Source organism: Phaseolus vulgaris, chromosome 7, assembly GCF_051622355.1.
Source record: "Phaseolus vulgaris cultivar YP4 chromosome 7, ASM5162235v1, whole genome shotgun sequence".
Lineage (NCBI taxonomy): Eukaryota > Viridiplantae > Streptophyta > Magnoliopsida > Fabales > Fabaceae > Phaseolus > Phaseolus vulgaris.
In genome coordinates this window covers 41,987,976-41,999,672 of record NC_143504.1, presented here as the reverse complement: position 1 = coordinate 41,999,672, position 11,697 = coordinate 41,987,976, and the positions used below count along the sequence as shown (strand labels likewise).

The 11,697-nt window shown below is 33.4% G+C and overlaps 1 protein-coding gene across 4 annotated transcripts; it reads right to left on the bottom strand.

Annotated features, from left to right (window-relative positions):
• Positions 1-229: 229 nt before the first annotated feature.
• Positions 230-10,061, bottom strand: LOC137828542 (exocyst complex component EXO70A1). Of its 4 annotated transcripts, none has more exons than XM_068635160.1 (13): positions 9,637-10,061; positions 9,327-9,422; positions 7,201-7,406; positions 6,423-6,680; positions 4,411-4,549; positions 4,117-4,329; positions 3,029-3,234; positions 2,133-2,330; positions 1,930-2,029; positions 1,478-1,596; positions 1,242-1,388; positions 571-696; positions 230-480 (listed from the first exon to the last, which is right to left on the bottom strand). In XM_068635160.1, the coding sequence occupies exons 1-12, from the start codon at positions 9,796-9,798 to the stop codon at positions 579-581; spliced, it is 1,962 nt and encodes a 653-aa protein (XP_068491261.1). In that variant the 5' UTR covers positions 9,799-10,061; the 3' UTR covers positions 230-480; positions 571-578. The 4 variants fall into 4 exon arrangements, with proteins under 4 accessions (XP_068491261.1, XP_068491260.1, XP_068491263.1 ...); XM_068635159.1 differs by having other exon boundaries at positions 563-696; positions 9,637-10,038; XM_068635162.1 differs by having other exon boundaries at positions 230-483; positions 9,637-10,027.
• Positions 10,062-11,697: the final 1,636 nt, after the last annotated feature.

Sequence of the window (11,697 nt, the reverse complement as noted above, 5' to 3'; positions counted from 1 at the left end):
ATAAAACAAAAACACTAAATTACGATGATACTAAAATCTTATTTAAAAGCCTTTATTTTTTAACAGGAGAAACCAGGATTTTATTTTATTTTTTTCTATTCCATCCCTTCCTAACCTCCCAACGTATCATTTATATAGCCTGCAAAATTTGAAAAAAAATGTAAATAAAATGATGTTTCAAATTTGATGGTAGAGTATCACAGCAAGTCCCTAGTTTGCTCCATATGCATTGGCCCAAAATCATGACTGCCAAAATTTCATTCATAATAATCACACAATCATTTGTACATGCCGTCCCATAAGATACAAATCAATGCTCAAGTAAATCAAGAGATTCTATTATCACACTTACATTTGCTTTGAAGACCAACCTCATGAACAAATCAAATGAAACTATACAGAGAAATCACCATCTTATCACACTTGTTGCAACACCAAAAACACAAAAATGAAAACTCCTTTTTGGCCACCAAATGCAACCTGCTGAATTATAACAAGTGAGAAAAGAAACAATCCACATAATAGTAAATACCATTATGATAAATTAAACCACATCATCTACCTTATTACCAATTATTTTATCGCTTGGTCTCATTCATGTTCTTTCCTTCAAAAAATTCACCCAACATTCGGTCTAAATCTTCTGCAGTGTATTTGATGTACTTCTGAGGATTCTTTCCACTCTCCACTAACGGCCTGAAACACAATGTTCCCGATCATGCATCATTGCAAAATGAATGTTCTTACAAAAGCCATAAGCCATCAAATGCAAACATATCAAAGATGAGTGGATAAATAGTGATCAGTAACTAGAAAAAACTGTAAGGAAGTTGAAGGGAAACTAGAGGATTCACATATAAACGGCTGAGATATATTTCAGAATAAATTTCAGTTGACCTCCCTAAAAGTTACATCCTAAACACTTTCGGTGCACAAAGATTACAAAACCCTTTGAAGACCCAAAAACACTGGAACTGTTGAAACTGGCAAACCAAGTTGATTTGCACAAAACTTAGAAGGGAATAAAGTGCAATTCACCCCATGTTTTAAGGATAGCAAAAATAACTATAATCTCAAATTATTATAATATTTTTTCTTTCAATAGGATTTGATGTCATTATACATGCATTTTTGTCTCAAAGGGGACGAAGAGAACTTTTCACCTTCATGGATGATACTAATTCCCTACATAAATAGAAATGGCATAATAATGTTTGAAGTGAATCCAAACGAGAACAAACCCAAATCGTTTGACAAAGGATCTATAGGCAGGCAACAAGACTTCAGCAACTGCAAGCCTGAGAGACTCTCGCAACTCGGTGTCAGGAACTGTCCATTGAGATTGTTTCTGATGGAGTTCCTCAAACATAACATTGAATGCCTTAAACCTGACCACACAGTACACATAGACATGTCAAAAGAAGTAAAGAAATTACTCTCCCTAAAAAAAGTCCACAATAAGCAGCTGAAAAGCTACCGGTCTTTAACAATTGCTCTTGAAGCACCACTACTGCTTCCAGTTATACTATCACCACCAACAGTACCACTCCCACCACCTGAAGAGGTAAGGCCCTGAATAGACAGGCACTGAAGAATCTGCCAATGAAAAGAAACAAAATTTAGGACGCAGTGCCCACAGAAATAATCACAAATCAATAAGGATGACATACGAGGATTTAGCCAAATGATTGCATAAATATGAAAACAAAACTGTACAACAATATGTAAGAAGAAGAAATACCATGGTTCTCACAGTATAATTGGCATAGACGACCATTACACTGAATTTCATTATAAATTTGCCTTTGTAATAAAAAACATTAAAAAATGAATCAAGTCACTTCAAAATCAATTTTATCAACACTTAACCAAACACGCACTGAGAAAGCCACAATACATTTAACAGTCAGTAAGGTCACTAGAAAACACCTTTGCCCAGGCATTTCTTTTGTATTGATTAGCATGCTGCTGCACAATCCTCCTGTGTCGTTGTACCCAATCGTCCCCCAGTAAATCTTTGGCTTCAGATCTAAAATACAAGAGGATTAGGAGAAAAAGTAACTTTGAACCATCAGAATATGATAAAAATATGATTCAATGAAATTAATAATCTGATCATGTTGAAGACATGCCTTCGAACCGATCTGACAATATAATGAATATTGTTCATGAGAAAAAGATGTGTCAATCCAAGGTCTTTATACTGCTTTGATTTCCCATCTAAATTAGTTTGCAAAGCTTGCATTATTCGCACTGTCACAGATGCTAGCTGTGAAGAATCATCACCACCTTCAATTTCCTGAAAAAGTTGCTTCAAGGTGGATTGGTAGCTGCAACGTTAAAGAATTCTGATCAGATCAAATATGTGAAGATCAGATCTATGATGAAGATCCGGAGTAAATGTACACAAAATCCCACACAGAGAAGAGGACAAGTATAAGCATCACCCTTCTTAAATACGACAGGAAAACTAAATTTTAAGAAATAATTTCTCTTAAATATAAAAACTTAAAATAGAAGTATGAGATTGCAAAGTTTCCTGAGGTAGTTTTAGGATGGAGAGTTTTAAAATTTTAGAAAATTTGAAATGCTTAATTTTTTTTAATAGTCTTTATTTAAATTTCTTTCATTTTAAATGTTTTGTTTGGTTATATCACTTTAAATTTCTTAAATTATAAAGTCTTTGTTTGGATTCTACTATATGCAAAAAAAAAAAAAAGATGATATTTTAAAAACTTGAAATTTTAATATTCAATTTTATGAAAATAACATAAGCTAATTCTAAATATTTCATAATTGAAGTTAAAAAATTAATATTAAATAAATTTCAGTAACTAAAAAATACAAATATTGTGATGAAATGAACTAAAAACTCCACGAGCCAAAAACCACTGATATAAAATAAATTTTAAAAAATAATGATGACTAACATCTTTTTCAATGTGAACATAACAAAAAATGCTAGAAACAATTTGGTGGCATGGTATGCCAGTCAAACTGGATCAGACAACAAAATAGCCGTACTTACTCGAATAAAAATTTCACATAGTTAATAACATAGCTTGTCAGAGGATGGACAGTTCCATCTGTTACTGCAGTCTTCGTAGCATCTTTCTCAACTGCCTCTTCAAAATCTCCGAAGGTCTCTTGGGCTGTTTGTGCAAGACGTTTGGTCAAACTAGTTGCAGCCTCTCTTATTCCAGAGCAAGCTTCGCCTTTAAAAAGAGTTTCAATCTGCAAATTGTCAGGTATAATAGTTTGTCACAAGATTGTAACACTACTGTAATATTATATCATATCTAGGGTGGCAACTAATCTAACCTCTTATCAGTTAGAGCTTGAAAATAAAAACTGTGGCACATGACACTAACATGGATGCACACTAAGGAGAGAATTAAAATGCTTTAATTGACATAAATTAGACTCTAGACATGGGTTGGAGCACCTGTCTGAGATTTTTTTATATTTACTAAGTTTTTCCTGGTTGATGTTAAAAGCAGTGAAAGTAGCTATATTATAGTTCAGAACTTTTATTCAAGAATTTCTGTGTAAAAATTTCATGTATGTGAGAGACCAAAGTTCCCTTTCATGGTATTCTAAGCAAAAAGAGGATCAGCCAGCTCAGATCTACGTGCTATCTAATTTATCCACGTGGAAAGAGAAGATGCCCCCAAAGGTTTATCAATCGCAAGATAGAAACAGTCTGAGATGTGAAGACATCCAAAAAAATGTTAAAGCACAAGGTAGAGTGCAAGGACAGGAGTTCAGTAATCAAAACAAATTTCATGATTGTCGTGACATGAAAGTTTCAAAGTACAAAACAATAAGCACCAGACACCTGGAATTTATGATAGAACATTCTTAAAATAATAATATTAATTAAATTTGAGGCCCTTACTAGCCTCATAGCCCAATGGGAAGTAAACTACAAACAAGTTATCCAAGTGAATAGTCACTGACATGTACAGCAACTAGCTATTATGATATAAAAGGAGAATTATGACTGAATAATGAATATAAAATAAAACATTACAAGTTGATCTCATAAGTTTTATGAAACCAATACACCAAAGAGGTAGTAACAAGATTAATGATTTTGCATGCCAAAAGCCATACCTCTGAATGAAGCTCTTGCATTATTTCATACATGTCCAGAAGTACAAATAACTTTTCTGGGGACCTCTTGCTTCTAGCAATTGCTTCTCCAAAACTGAGTAGCATAGAAACACTGATTTTGGTCACGTCAGCAAAGCTCTGTTCACTGAGTGAATCAAAGCCTTCAAATATCTCATCACAAACTTTCCTCTCACCAGCAAACAACAATTTCACCTGTTTGTGTATACATTTTTTAAAGAAATTAAAAAAATAATGAAGAGAATAAAAATAGCATCAATCCTACAATCATCTTACTGCTATACGCATGAAATGAATCCAGTTTCCAATTTTTGCTTCCAAGATCTCCCATTGCAGCTTTTGAACATCATCTTTGTGGAGTTTTTCCACTCCAAGTTTTTGAAGGCTCTCTTCCAATACATTAGAACGGGCATCCCTACATAATAATAATGATGACAACGGTTGTAGTAACAACCATAATTATATTGTAGTGGCAGTATAATAAGTACATTTATCAGTGTTGGAAATGCGTATTATAAGTACATTTATGAACTACACCTAGAGGTGTAAAAGTCATGCTGCTTATTAAGCCAAAGCCAGCCTACAAAATTATTTTTCTCTACGCCAGTCAAATTTATTTTCAATCCTCCCATGCTCTGAGCATGAATTAGACTAGGTTAGAACAGGTTAGAGGTAGCAATGTAACACTCAGCTCATGACCTAGGAATGATTTTCTTACCACCACGTGACCATAATTTCTAGTCTGTACAAGATTCTAGAATCCAAGCATAAGAATAGGCAACAATAGGAAACTCCCAGTCAGCAACAGGTACGAGTCTTCCTTTCTCGAATTGAGGAGCTAAAGCAGCCCTTTCTTTAGAGATAGGGGAATGTACTGATTGGTAAAGAGGGGAACCATCGAGACCGTATGCAATAAGTAGAAACTCTAAATCGGCGGCAGGCCGAAGGAAACCCTTTTGAATCAGTGGAGTGACAGTAGCAGTACCAAGCCAGTCTAACTGCTGCAGGGGCCATAGATAGGTCTGAGAGTCTTGACCCAAAAGTTGGAAAATAAAGCTACCTCTGCCTCCGCTCATTCTTAATCACACAACCTACGCGCTAAGTAAGAGAAGAAGTCATCATTTTTTACAGGGATCAGCGTCTAGAAGACGTCACCCACAGTGCCCCCACCTAGATTAATAAATGATAATGGATCAATCCAATAACAACCCAAACAGCCTCAAATTAATTCATAAGAGCCTTAATCTATTACTTATAGATTGAGGTCCTCATATTATCAAGCACTTTCTTAAGATATAAGCATGGTAGCATATGCAAACACATGTTGGGATACACATGGACAGGGCTTTTCTTAGATAAAAGTTATTTTTTATGTTGGGATGACTTCCATATCATTCTTCCTAAAAAGCATCCTACAAAATTTAGAACTAGAAATAAAGGACAGCCCATGTGTCAGAAACATACCAGCATCACTAGAAAAGGAAAAAAAAAAACTTGCCTAGAAAATTTACTTAAGAACCCCTGACAGTCAGCAATGATGGGTAACACAAACCGACCAAGGTTGAGTTTTAAAAACAGAGAATACTAGATATTATTGGTAATGAGTGGCTGGAAACTCCCACCAGAATAATGACAACAGAATGCTGAAAATGATCAAGTTACAGAGAATTCTTGAACAAAAAGCTAATTGTTGACCCATCAAATTACAAGCTAGAAACCTAAGAAGACCACATACTAAAGATATTCAGCCTTCTACCCTTCTCCAATCTGCTGGATTTTATCTTGTTTAACATTTTCTTTCCTTTTTCCCTTTATTGTCCTCTAATGTAGCTGAATTTTGTATCAAGGTAGAGATGCTACTGCTTTAATGCTATAGCAAAAATTCAACTTCTCGAGAGAAAAAGTAAGGATTGAAAAGAGAATTATAGAGGGAAGAAGATAGAGACATAAAAAGTTACTAAACAAATTGCATCTGGCCAACATCAATGTATACTAGAGAATTGAGTAATCAACTGCATGGATAAAATCAACGACTCCTCCATTAACATCTATAAGGCAACTCTCCCAAAATCTAAAACTGTTAGGCCTATGAACAATTTAATTCTCTAACAGGCCTATATAAATTAATCAATTGGAACCAATCTCCAATAGACACTTCCCTAATTCACTAGACATTTACTAAATAGCTTTAAATTTTACACGGTGAAATTTTAGCTTTCATTTTCATTACAACTTTTCAAATATAGAGGTCTATAATATAACTAGGCGAAGTAAACAGTGATCACTACCTGTATATTTTGAGTAACTGTTGCTGGTGACCAGCTTCAACCATTTGCTGAGCTAAATCATGTAGCAGCGGCAAAGATCTTGGTGGTATAAGAGCGGGAGGCGTATATACAACAGCATCAGCATTATTATTGTGAGACTCCGGATGGTGATTAGAAGGTATCTTGCCACTAGGATCGCCCTCATGGTGAGGTGATCCTGATGAAGGTCGCATTGAGTTTGGAAGGCAGTCAAAGAGGCGCTCAGGTTCCACAGGTTTGCTATAATAACACAAATATAGCATAAATAAAGTTTTCTCAAAGCAGATGAAGAAAAGAATCACACATTTACTAAATAACCAAACTTCATAGGCAAATTGCCACAGATGCCTCAAGGAAACCATATCCATTTATCAGGAAAATCATACTCCTAAATAATCTGAGGATATTTCAAAAATAAATAGCATCAAGGAAACCACCATGTAACTAATAATTAAGAACCGCAGACAGTATCAACACACTTCAAAATGCATTAGACTCATCAAAGTTCGTTTTTATTCAACATCATATGTAAATAAAGCATAAAAATGAGAAACATCCAGTAAATTTAGATATTAGCAGCAAAGGAAGCAACTATTACACAGGTAATTGTTCTTGTTTATCATTAAAGATTGGTTTATCTAATGAAGCATCATTTTCTTGACAATCTGGCACAACCATCAATGATTATTGAGTTCATGTAGGCAAATAATTTTTACACCAAACAAGGCAAAACAAGAACATTAAGCACAGACATAAATACCTGTAAGATAATAATAACTGCCTAAACTCATCTTCTAGCTTTGAAATAGCCTTAGCTAGCAAATTATTAGCATGAACAACAATACCATCACTGCTCTTAAAACCCTTCTTACTGCCAAAAAACTGAATATTGCTTCTCAAGTTGTCAATTGCTTCAAGATAGTTTTCCAAGTCTTCATGTGGCCCTTTAAGTATTTTTGCCTCTGCCTGTACAATAGATCAATGTGAACAAAAAATTGTAAATGGCATACCACATATTTTTAAAAAAAACAGGAGGAGACAAGTCCTGAAGTTTCATCCTGTAAATCAATTTTTTAAGAGGATATGGAATTTTTTCTACACATCCTCTTCCAAGATTGCTAAAGTACCAAGGTTCAGCTTAAAACAAAAGACAGCTATAATATATAAATAAAGATAGGAAAAGAAGACATGACTTGGTGGAGAAAAGAAAACAACAACTACAACCATAAAAGTCTTATTGTACTAGGTAAGGTCAGCTACATAGATCACATGAAGTCATTCAGCTCAAAGACCAAATTTTCAGAGATATCATTTATCATGTCATCCCCTTAAAAACATTCTCATGTGTCCTTCTTCGACTCCCTTTTCCCCTCCCCTTTTTCACAGCACTGAATACCATCCAATCTACTCCCCAACCCGCACCAATGCTTCTAGTCACATTCTTTGTACATGTAGAACACCTTAACTTATTCTATTATGATCCTTTTCTCAATCTGTGTCACATCAACATCTCCTCATATACACATTTTGTATCATATCTTCCTAGTGTTGTCATGCATCTATCTTAACATTCTTATTTATATTACTCCCACCTTTTTCTCCTATTGTCCCTTTAAAGCCCAACATTTAGCACCACAGAATATATAGCAAGGTGCAATGTTGTTAAATAGATGCTATTGCAGCACTAAAGTACAATAGCACGATAGCATACAGGAATTTTTCAAATCTGTGATTCCATATCTGTCCACTATCCCGGACACTATCATCGTTGTGGTTGTGGTGGCATATGTCTTGCGTCCTCTTGTCATCTTGGACAGGTCTTCATCCAATTGAACTTTCCAGTTGATATAACAACAACTTGTGTTATTTTATTTTTATTTTCGTAGAACTTATTATTTTACACATAAATTTCAACCATTATGAAATTCCACCATATGGCACAATCCTATGTGACATTTGATATATCAAATTATTGGCTTTACAATCCGCAATTGATAGCATTGGCTAGATATATAGCCGTATGATACAACTTATATTTGAGTTGAATAGGTAGTTTGTGATCACAAATAATCATGAAAGGCTTTCTCCTTTTAGCCATCCTGATGTATCTAGTGTGTAACATATCATTAAATTTAACATCATTTTGTGGTAATGGTCCCAGATATTTAATCTTATAAACATGCAGTACACATCTTCTCCCATTTTTACATCCAAGTCATATTCCTCCTGTCTCTTGCTAAAATTGCAATGGGTAAGCTCTATGTTACTCTACTTACGAGAAGATCCTCAGATTCCAAAGTTTGTCTCAAAACTCGAGTTTAAAGTTAACTGCTTCCCTAGTTCCTCAATCAAAACTACATCTGCTAAAAAAACAGACAATTAGGGACGATTTTTTGTGTGTACTAAAGCACATCTGAGACCATAATAAGATTTTAGGATGAGCCTTGATGCAATCGTATCCCAAAAGTAAAATCCTTAGTCTTGTTTCTTGGAGTTATTACACAAGTAGTTACCCCATCATAAATGTTCTGTAACATGAACAGAAGTCATGTGAACTCCTTTCTTTATTTTCCAAAGTTTTCCACAACACAACTCTTCTCTGGGCACTCAATCATTAGTTTTTTCAATTAAATAAAAACAACATTTGCAATAACGTCATAATGCAAAAATCAGTTAAGTTGACCAAATGAGACAAGGGTCAGACCTTCAAATTTACAATTGACCGAAGCAACACAGGCAACAAACAAGCATGCCTTCAGATAAATGACAGAGAATTTGATTTTGTAATTCCAATTCATCAATTCAACAGAGTAACTTCATTAAAAAATAACTACATTACGAGAAACAGATCACGGAGGTTGAATCAAGTAGCACCAGGAAACCAACCTGACGATATTGATCGAAATGAGCCAAAATAACCTCCGCAGCCTTCAAAGTCCTATCAATATTCTCATGAGCCTTCCTAATGGAATGAGTTCTAATCTGCAAACCCAGATGAAAAGATCCAACATTCAACCACCCTCCAGATCCCCACTTGAAAAAAAATGAAGAACCCCCCAAAACGAAACCCCATAGCATTCGGGTCAAAGAAAAGTCAACCCAACAAAATCCATTTTCCAAAATCCCATTTTGAAGCTGAACAAAGCAAACCGTTCAAAACCTCCCCCATTTAATGGAGAACAGGAAAAAAGGGTACCTGAGTTGGACGCATGGCGGTTTCAAGTGCCGAGAGACGGTGGTCGAAGGAACCCAGAATGGTGACAACGTTGTCTGTGATGGTTTGACTCTTCTGCAGAGACTCTCTCATCATCGCCGCTTTTTCACTCAACACATCCACACCTGCCACTGCAATTCCCATCTTATTCTCCTTGTTTCTTCTTCCCCCTTCTTCTTGTTTAATAAGTTCAGTCTCAGAAAACCATAACCGAGAGAAAGTTGAAGAAGAAATCAGAAGCTATTGTTGGTAGACTATTTCAATCTGTTGAAGAAGTTGTGAAGGTGATGTTAAAGGATGGTGCCACGTTTGCTTGTGCTGGTAGTTGGTGGCACTTTTCTGGTCTTTCCACTGTTCTCTTGGATTATTTTTCTATGAAAAATCAACTCATCAGTAAATAAAACACCGAAAAATAAACATGGAAACTTTTTTTAACAAGTGACGATCGAAGATTATTTTTTAGAATTTTTATATTTTATAAAAAAAGAAATCAAAATTTATTCAAATATTTTAATCTAAACTAAATTTAGCACACTCGTTAAAATTTAATATGAGATGCTTGTGGTACAAGAATTTATGGATGACTTTCTACGAATTTAAAGAAAAAAAGAAACAAACTCTACTTTAAATATAAATAAAATCCAAGTATATAAATTATAAAAACAATTAATGCAATAGTTTTCTTACCGAATTACAGATTGACATTAGTGTGATTAACTATACACAAGTCCAATAAATACAATTCAAATAGCACTATTTTACAAAACTGGACAAAAAAGGTTATTACAATAACAATTTTCACAATTTTTTATATATTTGTAAAGAAGTACGTTAAATAATTAATGTATCTTTAATACAAGATCTTATTTAAAAATTGTATACTAGTTTTTAGTAGGTTTGATTGTGTCATATAGGATGTAACTTCTTATTTAATTTGTATTCTAATATTTAGTCTCTCTTTTAAAATTTTAAATAATTTTTCATTCTCACAGTTTCATTTTTATTGGTGTAAAAGTATAAAAAAATGTTTTTTTTTTAATATTTTGAGTTATTTTAGAATAACTTTTTTTCATGGGAGATCTTGTATATCCTAAGACAAATTATTTTTTCTTTTCAAATAGCAAAAACTCTAAACATGTATTTTTTCACAATTTTTAATACCTGTCTTTTCACTACTTTCTGGTGTTGGTTAAAGTATAATGAATACTTAATTGAAATAGTTTTACATTAATAATAAAAAATTACACTTAAATTTTGACATTTTTATCTCTCTTTTCTTTCAAAAGGAAAGAAAACTAAGGTCAATGGACCGCAAAAACATTTTCCATTATGATAGAAGTTGTGAATTCAAACCATACAATTTTAAATTTACACACTTGTGTTTCATGGTGTATTTGAAATTTGAATATTCATTTTTGTTCTTGTTAGCATACATTAAGAATGGTTTAAATGATATATAATTAACATGTGAGAAAAGAAAAATAGAAAAAAGATGTGAAAGTTCTCTATAAAAATATCTTTTATAAACACATACAAGAAAAAAATATTATATAGCAAAAAATACATTATATGTTTGAAATAGAAGAAAGAAAACGAATTACAAATATGACCAATAGGATGCATAATCCAAGTCAATCTAAGTTACTTAAACTCATGTATATATCAAATAGTTATAGTTATAACTAATTACATAATTGAAAGTCTTATTAAGAAATGAGTTTTAAGTGTAACTCAACTTTATAAAACTGACTCATAAGATCCAACATAACCCTCCAACTTGTGCATGAAACTATATATTTATGGGTGGTATTATAGCGAATGAACTAATAAGCCCAACCAACTCTCTTTATGATAGATTCTAAATGACTCTAATACCATATTAAGAAATAAAAAAAATTATAATAGTTTTGATATTATCTTATATACACAACCTACCAAAGATATAGGTTTGTACTCATCAAAACCTTGGATATTATCAATATTTGAAATGAGTGTTATGAATGATGCATTGCTTCCCTTTGGTCAGTTCTTTTTTCTATAAAA